Here is a 16,640-nt window from a genome sequence, read left to right as displayed (position 1 = left end):
GAACAGGAACATCGTGCTCATAGGTTGAGTCATTACCATTCTAGCTGCCATTTCGATACATCAGCAAAGCAGCCCGTCAAGAGGAGGCCACAAAACAACAACAAACAGCAGCGCCGTCCGACTCGGGGTTCGGTGGTACCGTTGTGGACGACGCGACACGCGCAGCCGGCCACGGCACGTCCTGCAGGCGCCGGACGCAGCGGCGCCACGCCAGTGCCTCCCAGCTCGAGCCAGCGAGGCGACCGCACAGCCCGGCGCAGACCAGCCCAGTCCAGCAGAAGGCGCGCCCTCTGAATTGCACACACAGCGCGGTCGGGCGGGGACGGCACCGTCGCCCGCGGCCAGATCGTGACGTCACAGGTTCATCACGAAGTCACACGGTCCACATCCAGCCCACAGACCCGCCGCCTCGCGCACAACTCGTCCTGTCCCCGGCGTTTGTACTGCTATGCTCAGATCAATGGTCAGATCGTTTGGTTCGCGATAATACTAGAAATGGCCCGCGGCCGCGCCCACACGTATCACATCCGCCCGTCTCGCGCCAGTTGCACGGCAACACCAACACGCTGAATACAACAACGCCTGGCGGCATCCCCGGCATGGCGTCTCGGAGCGCCGGCTCGGAGCGCCGCCTCGGAGCGCCGCCTCGGAGCGCCGGCTCGGAGCGCGGCATCGGAGCGGCGCGTCGGACCTACCGTCCGACAGCGCCGGCAGCCGCCAGCGACAGCGCCGCTGCTCGCCGGCCTGCGGAGCCGCGCGGCCCGGCGCGTCTGATAGCCGCGGCTGCATCTGGCTGCTCCAGCGGCTCACTCGTCGGGGAGCCGGCGGCGCAGCGCGCCGAACACCTTGTCCAGGTGGGCGAGGTACATTATGTACTCGCGGATGATGACCCAGTTGCGGAGGTTGCGCCCGCGGCTGCTGTCCATGTCTCGCACGTCCTGGCCCATGATGTCGGCAGTGACTGAGCTGTCGGCGGCCAGCCGCTTCTCCAGCAGCGCGATCTGCAGCTCGCAGAGCAGCTGCCGGACGGAGAAGTCAGGTCAGGTCAGGTCGAGTCAGGCAGGCCGGGAAGCCGAGCGGCGGCCGCAGCGATCCGGCGCGGACAGCGGTGGGCAGCCCAGGCGTAGCAACACGCGTCAGGTGGAGTGAGGTGGAGTGCGTGGGCGTCAAGAGGCCTTCGCCACGAAATGGGAAAAGAAAAAAGTCCATTCGGCGCAGTGAGACAATCAAACTGGCGGAGTAGCAGCCGACGACTACCACTGTGCAACCGCCGCGCTGCTTATGAACACGTTATGCTGTCTCAGCCACGGCTCCCTTCTACCAAACTGCACGATCACGTATTGAACACGTAAGTCGCCTGCAAGAACACGCCTCGCCACCACCGGGACGAGCCTCGGAGCTCGCGCCATTGCTACCCCGCCGCTCACCTGCATAAGGTCGGCCTGCAGGCGCCGGAACGCGTCCAGATTCGGGTCGCCATACAGCGCGGCGTCAACGGTCATCTGCTCGAAGCCGATGGCCAGTCGCTGCAGATTGGCGAAGTGGGTGCGGAGCGCGGAGCCGAGGCTGATGGCGCTCGGACCGCCGTCGGCCGCGTCCTGCTGCGCCAGCTGCGCCTCCGCCTGGTCGATGGTGGCGCGCACGAAGCCGAGCCAGCTCATGTTGTGGTGGCCCCAGTCGCGCAGCATCTCCGACTGGTCCGCGTGGTACGTCGACCGTACCTGGCGACGGAGGAGGGCGTGGTGAGGTGCGGCCGATGACGGCGTCGCGGGAAGCACGGGCTGGGCAGTAGCGGGGGGCCTGCCCCAGTCGAAACAGTGACGATATGTGGCGGGAGGGGAGGGAGAGCGAATACTCCTCGAACCCCAGCCGAGACGGAGCGCACATTGGAGGGGTTAGGGGGGGGGGATAAGAGGGGACATGGCACATCTGGTGCGAATATCGCGGTGGGAACTGATGGCGTGCGTTTCATCGAACGCTAGTTGGGCGGCGAGGGCAGGGACGACGCAAGACATTGGGCAGGTACAGAAAGACAGTCCAGACTGCTGCCGCTCTTCACAGCGCGGGAGAACGCCGAAAGGGCCGACGGCGGATAGCCGTCCCAAATCACGCAACAAAACCAGATCAACGACCGCCACAGTACTCGCTGAACCCCCAAGGCCACGGGCCACGGCCCGCCGTCAATCCAGTCAGTTGCGAGCGAGCTCTCGCCGCCGGATTAGATCTCGATCAGCCGGCTCGACCCGGCCGGACATCTCACGTATCGCCCTGACGTAACCGAAGACAGTGCGACGGCGCTGTTTGACGATCCGTCGCCATCCGCCGACGGATCAGTGCCAGACCAGTCAGCGGCCTGTGACAGAAGCGCCACGTGGACCGTTGCGCGGTGACGTGGTCGCCAGAGACGGCCCCTCGGGACCGCCCGAGGCCCACAGTCTGGTGGGCGGCGCCGTCAGAGGCGGCGCCGCCGGAGGTTCAGCCGGGGGCCACCGTCGGCGCTCTGGCACGTCCCACACCCGGCGCCCTCATGTCTGGTTAGAAAGGGGTGGGGTCCTCATTACTCCTCCTATTGTACTAAGCCCCTGGCAACGTGCGGATGAAGCATCACCGCTTAAGCCATACTTTTCGAGCGACAAACTTTCGACCTGCTGACCGGACCTGACCTCGGCAGCGCCATTGCGCATCAGTGGTCTCGGCTGGCGCCGCGAAAGGGGCCCCGGCCGTCCACGGACCGGAACCGCACCGCCCAGTTCCGAGGCTCACGCCCCTGGCTGTGGGGGGGGGGGGGGGGTACGGGAGGCCCTCCGCTGGTAAGCAGCCGCAGCCCGGCCGCCGCTCAGGGTACTGGGCGAGCGTACAGCGATCATCGGAACAGCTACCCGGCATTCGCGCCGAAGCCGGCCGGCAGGCTCGAGTGGACCAACGGCGTGTGCGGTGGAGACGGACCCGTGGAACCGACAGCGGTTCCACGTGTGTATCTCCTTTTTGGAACCGACTGCGGTCCTCCCGAGCCAGCCGGAGGACGCGCTCACCACCCGGGGCAGAGCTCGTCACGCCGTGAATCACCGCCGCCAGCGCCGGCACGAGCGGCGGCTGCGTGACATCACGCGACGAGCGCCGCCACCGCGCCATGCGTCTCGGCTGCGCCGCCCTCTGAGGAGGCCCTCGTGGGCGGTGGCATCAGCCGGCGCCGGCGTGACGGCGACACCCCGGAGGGCACGCGCCCGGCGCCGCGCCGTGATGGCTCGCGTCCGGCTCGGCGGCTGCTGGCCGCGTCGCGCCAGCTGGCCGATCGGATCCGTGTGGGGCAGCTCTGGCACCGTTCGACGCGGTGCCAAGATCGGCTTATGTCGCCGGGCCGCACGTTCTGGCCGGTAATCGGCGTGCACGTGCACAGAGCCGGCGGTCAGTTGGCGGGCGCCGGGGCGCGTGCGTACCGGCTCATGACCGCGCTGCACCACGCGTGACCTCAGTCCAGCGCGATTTGTTGCAGCGCGCCGGACATGGGGGCCGCCTGTGGGGGCAAGGACGGCCGCTGCGACTGTCGCGTTCGCGCCGTTTTCTTCAGGCCATTTCGCGCCGTTTTTCAGGCCGTTGTACGCGCCGTTTTCGAGGACGAGCAGCTGCTACCCTTGACTCGGGGAACTCCGGAGTTTTTTTCAGGCCGGACGGGCGGCTCCACAAAGCCCTCGCGGAGCGCAGCTGATCGACCGCAAGCTTGCAAGTGATTTGTTGATGCCCTGGATGATGTGTTCGTCATGAGTTCATGATTGACGCTGGTGGCACCTGCTATATACTGCATCACTGCGGAGCAGTGTCCATCAGGCAAATTGCCTTCGAAGTTGTCACAGCAGCATGGTGTACGCGCGAAAGACTAACCCCACGCCAGACGCTATAGAGATACGTACCGATCATTTGGGCCAGGGGAAATGTTTCATATGGTCTCCATGTTCACTGTGCGTTTCTGTTATACCGACAGTGGTGGCATAGCTCGTGTCCCACAAAGTTCCGAATCGCAAAGTCCTATGGAATTTGCGCACCAAGAAGGACGCCACAAACATCTGATCCGTCGCGTATCCTGCCAATGCGACAAATATTCCCCACGGCGCCCGGATAAATTTGGCCTTGATGGCATCAAACAGCGTGAGCAACGAGGATAACAGGCATTCTCCGCGACCAAGCAGGATCTAGGCCGTTCAATCCACCCTGGGCGCTCCTCGACTTTGAGGGCATCGCGTCACAGCTGAGTTAAGCGAAACACCTGCAGGATGGCATTTTTGCTCCATTTTTGCTCGTACACACCGCGTAACGTTGCTCGCACCGAACCAAAACACACTCAGCTGACGCGGCAAACGGATCGTCTCCGAGCAGCACCGAAAACCGGCCCCAGCCACAGACTCACAATGTCTATCGGCGCCACTGAACGCTCAGCCCCTGGCCACACGATGTCGGGAGCCGTGTCTGCACAATCCCGTCACAGCGCGCCCCCCCCCCCCCCTCCCCCCCCCCAGCGCTGGAGCGGTGACGTAGCCGAGCTGTGCTGGCCGGGCGGGCGGGCGGGCGCCCGCGCGCGCCGTCAGCTTCGGGGGCCGCCGCCGCCGTGGCGTGCGTTGGTGAGATGAGGCAGTCAGGAATGCAACGCCGGCGGGCTGACGCGCCGCGGCCGCTTTCCCAGAAGGCGCTCGGGAAGCTGCTTCGCAGACCCCGGCCTCACTGCGCCCGGTCGCGCTTCGGCGGCGCTTCGCAGCGCTCCCCGCGCCTCCCGTGCGCCTCGGCGGTACTTCGGGTCCCCTCGAGCGCGTTTCGGGCGCGCCGCGCGGCCGGCTCCTGGCGCGGCGCGTGGCGGCGCCCGGCCGGCGCCCGCCGGTCATCGGCGCGGAGGGCGGGGCGGGCCGCCGTCTGCACGGCGGCTGGCGGCGGCGCCCGCCCGCCCGCCGTCGACACGGCTCGGAATGCGGCGGCGCGACTCGGCGGCCGCAGCGACAGACGCTGGGCGCGCCGCGCGCGGCCGGCTCGCGCGAGCGACGGCCGTTTCATTCAGGGCCGGTCCATTCATCGGGCGGTCAGGGCGGAGACGGGAGCGCCGGCCATCCCGGCCGTCTGATGGGTCTGTCTGGCCGAGGCGGGATGCGAAGGGCGGAGTCGCCTCCAGAAGGCGTGCTAGCGCCGGCCGTGCCGCTCAGGCGAACGATGTCGGGTCTCGCCGCCTCCGAGGCTTCCACTGGCATTTCGAGGATGCACCGCACTTTCCATAAGCCCGTGAGAGTCGACTTTGCCGGTCAGCCAGAGCCTGGCCCCACATGGCTGGGGATAACGGACATGCCGGGAAGGGTAAGACGGCAAAGATGCAATGCCACACAATCCGGGATGTCCACATAGGGCATGACGCACCTTCTGACACACCAGGGCGTTGCAGAGAAGGCAGGGAATTGCAGGAAGCCGAGAGAGCGCCGGCCGCCAGACAGTGTGGAGGCGGCGGCACGCGAGCCGGCGGCCAGACGCAGACAGCGCCAGGGTCGCCGTGACGCATGGGTCAGGTGTGACCTCACTCACGCGTCACCTCACCGTCACCGTCACCTCTTATGTCACCGACAGACCTCAGCGCAGACGCGCAAGTGCCGCCATATAGGGACGCCGCGCGGCGCCGGACGGGAAACGTGAGACCGGAAGGCGGTCGTCTTCAGAGGGGCGGCGGGGGTGGAGGAGAGGCATGTCACCGCGCCCCAGACCGGGGCCGGCGCGGCGGAACGCCTGTTGAGTCAGAAAGAAACGCCGGAATGTTCAGTTTGCTCCGGTCCACGCCTCGCCACACAGTGGGCCGTTAGGTCCACGTTCGCAGCCCCTTATGCAACGGCTGCAAAATCGCACTAACTGACGCAAGCCGCCCGAACGTGCACATTTCATCGATGCAGTTGATGCTGACGCAAATGGAGCACGACGCGACAAGTTTGTTGTGTCTAAGAGCGCGGTGATCTGGGGCTCGTCGTGGCGGCGGACGCCGCGCACTCGGGTCCCAGCTACAACCGTGACATCCTCTTCGACGCCGACCACAGCAAGCCGTGGAAAACGGGCCGCGGCGGGGAATGGCGGCGCGTACACGCCGTGCTGCACGCCGGACCGGTCTTTCCAAGGGGCGACCGCCGCACCGCCCCAGTCGCAACCGATTAAGTGCTTCGCGAACGACTCGAGCAAAGCACGGACAGCCTTGCAGGGCTGAATGGGCTGCTTTCATTGGCCGGGCGACCGGGTACTTGTACTCTGATTGGTGGCGCGCCGCCCGCCCGGCTCGTCATATATAAAATATTTTACCGTAATCGACGACAATTTTCTCCATCGCGGCACGCGAATCACCGGGCTCGGCCAATCAGAGCCGAGCCGGCGTGAGCGCCGCGTGGATGCAGCGTTATTGGGCCAATCAAACCACAGTTGGCCGCCGCGGTCGGCAGGCGGCGGACGGCGGGCGGCGGCGACGGCGGATCCGCGTGAAGGGTGAACACCCCTACTGATCCGCGGACCGAGCGAACACCCCCCGAACCAGGGGCTAGCCCGACCTGGACGGCCGTCGCTCGACTACTTCCGGCCCGAAGTGTAGCTTGGCTGAGCGGGCGCCGCGGCTTCGCCGGCGCCGCGGACTCGCCGGCGGCCTCAGCGGCGCCGGCGCCGGCGCGGCGCGGCCCGGCGCCGCCAGTCGCGTCACACGTGCCGTCCGGCGCGACTGAGTCAGTGGCGGCGGCCGTCCGTTCCGCTCCGTCACGTTGGCGCGCTCTGTCCCGGACGCCTGCGGCGCATTGTCCGCGGCGGCAGGCACACGGGCCTGACGTCACCTGCCCGGTGACGCCGTGCCGACCGGCCGGCCGGTCGGGAATCCTGCCACACCGCCAGCCGGTGGTATCGGCAGAAATCGCGGTTCAGGTGGTGGGCCGCGGGGGGGGGGGCGCAGACGGGAACACCCGGGCATTCTGCAGGCGCAACGGGGGAGCGAAGGGAGCCAAAGGCGTATTTAGTCCCAGAAAGGGTGAGGAAAGACCTTTTTAAGTCCATCCTTACTTTGCCTTGGCATGGGGTTAATGTGAGCTTTTACATGTCGTGGGTGGGGTATGAACCCCTCGTCTCTCTGCCCCCGCGCCCATACCGGAAGGGGTGTGGGAATGCAGACAGGCGTCGCTGAAAGACCAGGCTCGCCACGAGCGATCAAGACGGCTCGCCAGGTGGGGCGTTCGGGGTGGGGGAGCACGAGCGGGACCGCATCATGACGAGAAGATTGCCGGGGCGCACCGCGACGGCCGCAGAAGATCGCTGCGGGTCGGCATTCCGCGCCGCGACGACACGGCGCTTCAGCGGCGACCGACAGCGGTCCCGACGACCCGACAACGAGGAGCCAGCACCAGCCGCGCTGGCTCCTCCGTCGCCATGTCGCCGACCTCGTCTGGCGAGCGGCCGGCCGCCGGCGACCGGGCTTCCGCGCGGCACTGCCGGCGCGGACGCGGCCGCACCTGGCGCACGTCGCCGCGCCGCGCAGCGACCAGCCCCCGCCGAAACGCGACGGCAGCTGGTGGCACGATTCACGGCCAGAGCGTCCCGCCGTCGGCCGACGTGAAGACGCGCCGGCCGGCGGGCGGCGTTCGGGGGCGCCGAGTGCAGCGACAGGCGCGCCGGTCTCCGGGGAGCGAGCGACGAGGCCGCGGGGCGAGCTGAGAGCGCCGCTGGGATGGGCCGGCGTCGATAGAGAGGTCGCGTCTTCCGCCGCCTGGCCGACGTCTTCCGTACTCAAGAGGCAGCCGGTGCAGCTCATGTTTACAAAGTCTGATGCGAGGCCGCTGAGCGTGGTGTGAAAGAGGTGCCCTGCGAAGTGCCATGTGTACCCGGAAAACGCTTTCCGGGACGTTGCTCTCCTGCTTGTTTGTAGTGATAGTAAACAGGATAAAACTGTGCTGAATAATGCAATGGGCTGACACATTAACGTCGTCGTAACCCAGCGGCACGCCTGACGTATTAAGGCTATATTTAGGTGCTTGCTGCGATTCACTTTTATTCATGGCCGGCTGCCAAGAGCCGGTTAGTTCCAGTTGGCTAGTAAACCACTTCACGACTTGCCATGTTTCTCGAATGCAACACTCAAGCGAGCTTCTGAGACATACTGCAACCTGGTCAGACGCGTTACCGGAGTTCGCTCGGCGGTACTTAGTCATCCGGCCAGGCCTTCTCCCCTGCGGCTCTAGGTCAATCACAAATCCCGTCTGGAGGTCGCTGTCCCTGGCGTCTGGCGGCCCTTGCCCCGGCTGGAGCAGCACTGACGCAAGGGCGTCCGAGTCGCACGACCACCTCCGGAGGTCTCGACGGCACTCGTGAAGCGTCTTTCCCTGAACGCCGTGGAGACCATCAACGCCTCATCTGGCGGCTGCGGCCACCGTGTCCCGGGAGACCGGAAGGCGCCCACTCTCCGCCTCGTGTGCCGGACGTTTCCCAACCGCCGACACGATGTTAACAGGCCGTCCCGATCTGGGAAGCCGCCGCCAGGCGCGAGCAGAACACGCTCGCGCCTCGTAAACCCACCGCGTCCGCCAGATCGCCATCAGATGGCCGGCGGAGGTCGGGCGAGACGGCGGGGCGGGGCAGGAGGGGAGGGAGCCTCGGTCACCTGTGCGCGCCGTCGCCCGGCGGCCCGGCGGCATTTCCGCCGGCACCCGCGCCACACGCGTCGCCACCGCTCGCCGGCCGGCCGAAGCATTTCCGATTGGTGCCGATTCCGGCGAAGGCACCGCCGCCGCCCGGGGACGGCAGCGGGCGCGGAAAGCTTCGCCGAAGCGGTGTGGGCGGCGGCCGGGCGCACAAGGCAAGGGCGACGTTCAAATTAGACTCCGTAAAAACCCACGTGGCGGTGGCACGCCGGCGCGGCCCCGGCAAATGCTCCATGGAAACGCGAACGACGTCGCCGAAACGCTCGTGACCTTCGCCGCCGCCGGTCGGCGGGGCAGCCCTGCCGTCAGTGCTGCCATATCGGGAGATTATGGTCACGGGCGGGTCCGGCTGAAGGCGCTTTGTTTCGAGTTGGAATGAGTTCGGCGGGCGCCATCCCAGTCACACCCGGTTGCGAGAAGTTCTCCCGAAGAGGAGTCACGAGACAGACGGCCGTCAGCGACAGCGATGATCCCGGCGCTGACGACGCTCAAGCCCATACGTGAGATGAGAACACAAGCCCATACGTGAGATGAGAACAAAAGCACCTGACGGATAATTCTCTCGGAAAGCGCAAGCCCCGACTGAAACGCAAGGCACTAACGGACAGCGGTGCAGTAATGTGGCCTTTTAAGCCGCCAAAGCCCCACAACAGTTAACACCGTATTTCTGCGGACGGCACGAAATGAAGCGTGGGCGTCATCATCTTCCGCTGGATCATCATAGGCCGGGCTAGCAACGGGACCGCACGGCACGCCACGCACGCAGCCCGACTGACCGCCTCAGCCGGCGCCGCTGCGCCCCAGCCGTTCAGCGTCTGGGAACGCCGGCGTCGGAACGAGCACCGAGAGCGCGCCGCTGCAGTCGCGGCCGTCGCGCCGGCGGCGTCTGCGCCGTGCTGGGCGTCTGTCGTGTGCTGCGTCGCAGTCGCCGGAGTTCGGGCGTACTTGTGAGGCGCACACGCGGGCCGCCGTAACTGCGCGGCGCCGCTGTGCCTGGTCCGAGTCTGGTGCATGTGCGCCGTATGGGAGGGGTTGTCACGTGCGCCAATAAACAAGCGACGCAGTGGGGACCAGAATTTCGCGAGTGGTGCTGGCCATCATGGCTGCCTAGCATACTACCGTATTACTACATTTAAATTACTACCGTATTATTACATTTAAAATTGAAACGTCAAGTGTACAACTGAAAGAGTACTTTAAATCATAGCGATACCGCAGTGAAATGGACACAACACTTTAAACAAGAGATCGTGTTCTGTTTCGCAAACTGCTGCAATGAGCCGACAGCATCTTATGCGTCTGATAACCCGTCACATGCGTCTGCGGTATTCACCAGTGACGTCAAATGCATACCGCAAAGATCCGCAAAGATACAGGTGATGTTACACTTGTTGGACACTTGCCAGGTCCGGGAAGCGACTTCCTCGTTAGTAACCTGTTGGGATGAATTCTACGCTCAAGGAGAGGCGGGGCACTCCACGGGCCATCACCGTCTTCAGATCAGTGATGATGCAAGTCCAGATACATGTTGCAATGCGGTAAAGATCAGATCCGCAAAGTACTTTCCTTCGTCATTCAAACTGACGTTGTGACCATACGTTGAACTTCAAGAGAGCAGGATGCTTTTAACTTGAACGGGACACTCTTGGTTTCCTGCAACGGCGTCCCATCTTCCAGGATCGGATAAAGATGTAAGTCATCGCTAAGTCCACTTTGTTGGAGGCCATGACGCAGTTTTGGAGAGAAAAAAAAACTTTCCTGGGAAAAACCGGAAAACTTCGCCTTGCCAGCTCACGAACAACATAACTCAGCAGTTGTGGCCTGGCCACCTTTTCGCCACTGCTTTCCACAGGAGATCTGAGCGTCTCGTTCTGAGCAGGTAAAACACGCAGCATACCATGACCAAGTGAGCTACGGACCTCATCGCAGCGCATTTCCCACGCCGCTATCTCGGGCCGACCCTGGGCATGGGCCCGCACTGCGCAAGTGCGTCATGCACCGCAAGCTCAAGGCGCCTCCAATTAGCGGCCACTTGCGCCTACCGTAAATGCCCGCTAAAAGCGTAGGAGTTCAGAACCGTAGCATTTCAAAAAGGCAAGTGATTTTTAACACGGCACCCACTGCGTCCAGTACTGTGTGCTACCCATTCGCACCCTCACATGCCGTCCCCCACCTGGGCCGCGCGGCCGGGCGGCGGCGCGCCGCTGCTGGCCGCCGCCGGCCATCACCGCGCGCCGCCGCCGTCGGCACCCGGTTACGGCCGATATCAGTGTTGGTGCAGGTCGGCGGCAGCGATGCCGGCGCCCTGCCGCGGCGCGCCATCAGCGGCGGCGCGCCGCGGGCCGGCCTAGCCACCAGGCGCCGCGCGCCGCCCGCCAGCGTCGGCACCGGCGACGACGTTCGGTGCCCTGCCGCCGCCGCAACGCACGGTGGCGCAACGGCGGCGCGCAGCGCGCGTCACGCCGCCGAGACGGATGTGGCGCACGCGGCGGCGCGGGAAGCCCGCGCCGGCGCGGTCGCGCCGCCGCCGCAGCCGGGGCAATTATCGACGGCAGGTAGCGCAGCCGGCAAGATCTCCACCTGAGCCGCCGCTCGCTGGCGGCCAGGGCCGGTGGTGGTGACCCAGCGGGAATCCCGGCACCCCGTCCCGCCCCCGCCCCGGCCACCTTCACACGGTGGTGTCGCGCACCGCCTGCGTCTGTCCCCGCCGCCAAGGTTTATGGTGTCGAGGCGGACCTGGGCGGCCGCGGCGGCGGGACCGGCGCCGACGCCGGTCCGTGGCGGCCCCGCGCTCACGACGCCGCCTGCCGCCGGGCCCCGCCGGCGGGCTTGTCAACGGACGCTTCGCCAGCGGGAGGACTGGAGAAGGCCGAAGGATGTCACTGTGGCCCGAGGTGGCAACAGTGCTGGAGTCATGGAGTGGAGTTGGGAGACGGGATGTTTTGGTCTGGTGATATGTGCGCACCTTCGAACTTCTGTGGCAAGAACCAAACATAGGGCTTATCGGAAGGCCAGTGTCCTGGTTCAGCAATGAATGATACAACCACATCTGCATTAAACTGCTCTCGGACTAACGGCACATATCAGAGCGTATCAACGACCATGCACCAACAGCGCCAGCTTGCGATGGTGTCGCGGTACTTACGAACTGTTCCATCAGCTCGTCCACCTTGGGCCGCACCACCCGGTTGAGGTTGATGATGCGTTCCAGGATCTGGGCGTCCGAGGAGGTCGGCATGTTCATGTCGCCGGCGCCGTCCAGCAGCAGCGACTGGTCGATGGCGCACGGGTTCTTCCACTGAGACTTCCGCGTGGTCGGTGCCGACATTGCAGTAGGCAGCAGCAACGACGACAGGAGCAACAGCAATACTGACGGGTCTGCGAAGCAGAGGCGACTGTTATACCAAAGGGGAACCACAGACAAGCGACGCTTCCAGAGGCCGTGTGATGAGTTTGCGACGGGAAATCCATGGGCAGGCTGACGAGTGTTTTCCGGCGTGACGTAAGGTGTTGATCGGCGCGAGGGTAGGCGACTCAGATTGCAGAAATCACGCAGCGACCACGAGACAAATACCAAGACGAGATAACAAAAACGGCGACGAGACCGATGCACAGACATGGTGTGTCCGCAGCACATGGCGGGCCGTCTCTGAGCGCAAATCACGAAAAAAACGGACATATCGCGCAGCACACCGAAAGGGCGGGAGTTCGTGCAGCTTGTGTTGAGCCTGCACAGTGGTGCCAACGCTTGTCAGTGAACAACAGCAAGAGGTCATCATCCGAAAGATAATCGCTTCAGACCAGGGTAAGCCCCGTGTTGCACCAGGTGGCCGCTGCGGCGGCCAGCCACAGATCACGACTTCCTTTCATCACCTCGAACCCGACGCACCTCCCTATCCCGCGCCGCACCCACACCGCCACCCCCAGCCAGCCGCGCCGCGCCCCCGCGGGGCGGCGCGGCGCGTTCCGCGGAGGGCGCGCCGTTTTCGCCGGAGCGGCGCGCCGCCGCCGGCCGGCCGCCCAGACGACCGTGTCATTGCGGCAGCCGGCGGCGGCGCGCTAACGGAGGCCCGGCACACACGCGGCCGCCATGAGAATGACAGAAAATTACGGAGCCGATGCTGCAGCGGCTATTGGCGATGCGAAACGGGCGGCGGCGGCGGCGCCGCGGGCGGCGGCCGCCGTCTGCGCGGCCGCGGCCCGTGGACAGCGCGCCGGCCGGCCGCGGCCGGCGGCGCGCATTGCCGGCATTCCGTGCCGCGTTGCCGGGCGCCGGCCGCCAGGTCAGCGAGGTCACGCCTGGCGGGACGGCGCCAGCGGCGAGGGGCCGCACAGGGGACAGCGGCGCCCGGCGACCGACCGGCCGCCCGGGACAGAGGTGTCCGCCGCTGAACGGTGGGAGGGAGGGGGCGGCCGCAGAGACGGCTGGCGACGGTGGAGCCGACCTCTGACCACCGCGCGGAGCATGGCTGAGGCATGTGGAGGGCGTGCATCGCCAGGGTGTAGAGGGGTGCGGCTAGAGTGCAGACGCACAGCGATCGGGAAACGCTATGGTGCATTGGAGCATGCCCAGCGAATGCAGTCCAGCTGCAGAATAGGCGCCAGTTCAATGGGGCGACCGGTCTCGCTATTACAAAGCGCCAACCACCGCACAAATGACGCCAGGATGAAAATAGCGTCGCCAAGAGGGCGGAACTGTGAAAGATCCGTGAAGAGTCTCTCCCCAGTCTGTCAATGAAAACCTCTGATCGCAGAAGCACCGATCGAGCTGAAGTCTATCGCGCGGCTCTATCGGGCAACACGCCGCACGCCGTACCATGCTCCGATAAGTCCCTCTTGTGCGCCGCTGACCTGGTGAACGAGGTACAAGGTGCGGCGCCGGCCGTAACGCGGCCGGGTCGAAACGTAAAGGACAGGGCCGCACTTCACTGTAGAGATGAGATCACGGCCGTCCGGCGGCCGCGCCGGCTCCTGCACCAATAATAAGCATCTGCCAGAGGCGACAGCCGGCACACCACGGCCGACATTTCGGCAAATGCCGCGTCCCTGGTACTCGCACGCCGCGTTCTGCGTACAGGACGGCCCGAGGCGTGTGTGACGGCTGAGCGTCCGCCGTCACGGTCAGCAGCGGGCGCTCTGTCTGTTTACAACAGCTTTGCAGGAAAGGTTAGGCTTCGGCTCAGCCTCTCGTCAGCGACTGCACGACGCAGGCGCCCCCCCCCCCCCCTCCCCCCTCGTGCGGCTCTGACGTACATGACACGTTGTGGTGGCGGCCATAAGGTCCAAGTGTGCAGCCAAAGCTGTCACACTGAATAAAACAGTCGAGTGTCCGCTTTCTCCTCTCTCTCCCGTTCAAGACTAAAAGGCAATGTAAAGGGTAAAATAAGCGGTAAGTCATGTAGCATCATCATATTTTCTGTTTATAGGAGCACCTTTAACCAATATTGTAGCTCGCACAAAAAGATGGCACATGCTTCTTCTAACAAGATATTTTGCAACCCGTCTCAGGTGCAACGGCTTAGGCACCTGTTGCGTCTTTCGGTGTGGCCCACCCAGGAAAAGCCGCGACGAAAGAAGAATACCAACCGACTATACCTCTCGGAGTGGAAACTGACCATAGAAGACGCCGCATGTCCCGTAGGGTACACAGCCTTCTTCTCACTTCCTCCTTACGTAAGCCGAGAGCAGCCCCGTTGCTCCGTGAGAACGGTGACAAACAGTAGACGCGTGTTGCATACAGCTATCACGAGCTTCGTGAAGGCTAAGCTGCTCATTACGATCGGAGCAGGCCGCTAGTGTCCGACTGTAAGTAGACATCTGTCTGCTCTTCACTGACCGCCGCCAGAAACTGCCTAACAACACAGCAGCCGTCTCCCTGTCCTTGGACGCAACGCCAACGCCCTGCTCTGGCCGTCTTTGCATTCCACCCAAATCGATTCTTGAGCATGAACGTCGTCTGAACGACCCGGCAGCGAGACGGGGGGGAGGAGGCGCCAACGGGCAGGTTACCTTGGCAGGATGGCCCGCCGAGGCCCTCGCGAGGTGCACTAATGCGCCGGTGCACGGATCACTCCAAAGACACGGCCAGGCGTTGGCTGGTGCACAGCGCCGCGCTGGCATGGCGCCCGCCGCCGAGCCGTCCCATCCGGGTACGTCACGCCTGCAATTTTGGGTTCTGAACAACTTATGTGCGGTAGACTTTCTTGCATCCATCTGACGAGCGTCTTCCTTAGAGGGCGTTCGACTTTGAATTTGGGTGTCCTCGATCACAAAACTATCTCAAATCCTTCAAGATTGTTCCGATATTACGTTGAATCCGTCTGGGTATAAATGCGGTTGAAATCGTTTGTTTTCGGGGCTTATCGATCACATGCAGAAGAAGACTTTTCTCAACAGCTGCATTATAACGGCTCAGTTTTTGATCCCCCGTTCTTGAACAGCTCGAGGGGCTCACCAATCCTTCCAGGCCTCCTGCCTCCAACTCTGCCCGAGATCCATGAGCCGGATAAACAGCCCAGCACCGTTTGAGCTCCCCTTAACGAGCTGCCTGACAGGAATAAAAGCAAGAAGTCACGTGGTACACCACGCCGAGCCAGGGAGCAGCGAATGACAAATTTCCTGCAAGACGGCTTCGACTTTCCAGCTGAGGCAGACGCAGCCACGACCGCGTGCGCAGCACTGCGACCACAGGCGAACCATACGCCCGCCGCTGCACACGACTTACGGCGCCATTTTTGTCGCGCCTGCGCCGCCCAAACCGTAATCTGTCACGTGCGGCGTTTTCCAGAGAAACCTCGCAAGCCGCTACGGGGGTGAGAACAAGCGGCGACACTTTCTAAAGTGTGCTCACGGCCCTCCTGCGGCGTCGGCGCCGGCGACCGGCCGGACCCCGCCGCCCCGGCGCCGCCCGGCGGCCGGCCAGGTCCGGCAGGCGCTCCGGAGGGCGTGGGTGGCGTGGCGGCGGGGGTGAGGGTACCGGACCGCGTCTGGCCCGGCCAGCCCCCAGGCCGGATCCGCTCGGCGGACCGGAGGACCAGCGCATGGGGGCGCACTGCGGCCGTTTCGCTACTGGGGGTCCGCTGCTTGCCCAGGGTTCCCGTGAGGGTCCGCTTGCGGGCCGCCGGCGGTGGCCAGCATTCTTGGAGGGAGCGAGAAAGGCCATTAGTTAAACACCCTTTCACAAGCGGCACCCTGGAAGAAAACACAGTCCTACCTACAGCCAGAGCGTTTATAAACGCACGACTATCACTAACCGTCCCACTACACCTCAGTCGACGGCCGTACCTAACGCAATCTTTTACCGCGACGAATCACGTTAGTGCATGGTAAAAGCACCACGCCGCTGTCCCTCAGCTTAACACACACCTACACAAACAAATAAACTAGGTCACAAAAAAGAACAATCCACCCGGGCTGCTGCTTATGCTTAGCAGCCAAAAGGCTGTGCCCCCTCCCCCTCTCCCGTGTGCGCGCCCCTCTGCTGTTAAGCTGACCATGACTATGGTTTCGCTTGTGGCCGTGGCCACAGGCGAGCGGGCAATTTGATAATCTATTTGGGTGGTTGTTTGGTATCTCCTTTAAGCCGCACCTCCTAGTAAATCAAAAGTCGGCTATTTTCAGCATTGACACTCAAGGGGAGAAAACAAGACAGGTTTTGGTCTTAGCCCGTCCACGCTATACTTGTCCCCACGACACAGGACCTTCTCATCGCGCGGCCGCTGCCGTTAATTTGTATTGCCACGACCTGCTGCGGGAGTGTCCGACTAGGCGTCATAAATCCTGGCTATCATCAACTTTGCGCGCTGTTTGAATTAACTAACGTTGCAGTTATCAGCTGAATGGCGCGAGCTTCCACGACTGCCGTTTGCAACTTCGCAATGAAGCCAAATCGCGCAAGCATGCTATCACTGTTTAGATCTACTCATGTGTCCCATATTGGAGCATAACGGTTATGATTACAAC

At 63.9% G+C, this 16,640-nt stretch overlaps 1 protein-coding gene across 7 annotated transcripts in view; it reads right to left on the bottom strand.

Annotated features, from left to right (window-relative positions):
* Positions 1-724: 724 nt before the first annotated feature.
* LOC119098438 (uncharacterized) overlaps positions 725-16,640 on the bottom strand; it is a 55,621-nt gene continuing 39,705 nt past the window's right edge. For all 7 annotated transcript variants that reach the window (XM_037221353.1, XM_037221352.1, XM_037221356.1 and 4 more), the window contains exons 3-5: positions 11,824-12,056; positions 1,428-1,721; positions 725-1,019 (exon numbers count right to left, since the gene is read on the bottom strand). In XM_037221353.1, coding sequence (XP_037077248.1) covers positions 807-1,019; positions 1,428-1,721; positions 11,824-12,006 — 690 coding nt within the window. In that variant the 5' untranslated portion in view covers positions 12,007-12,056 and the 3' untranslated portion in view covers positions 725-806. The remainder of the gene's footprint in view (positions 1,020-1,427; positions 1,722-11,823; positions 12,057-16,640) is intronic.

This window comes from Pollicipes pollicipes, unplaced genomic scaffold, assembly GCF_011947565.3.
Source record: "Pollicipes pollicipes isolate AB1234 unplaced genomic scaffold, Ppol_2.1 Scaffold_4740;HRSCAF=5597_pilon_pilon_pilon, whole genome shotgun sequence".
NCBI lineage: Eukaryota > Metazoa > Arthropoda > Thecostraca > Pollicipedomorpha > Pollicipedidae > Pollicipes > Pollicipes pollicipes.
Note: the sequence above shows the minus strand (reverse complement) of the source record. Positions and strands in the feature narration are given on the sequence as shown.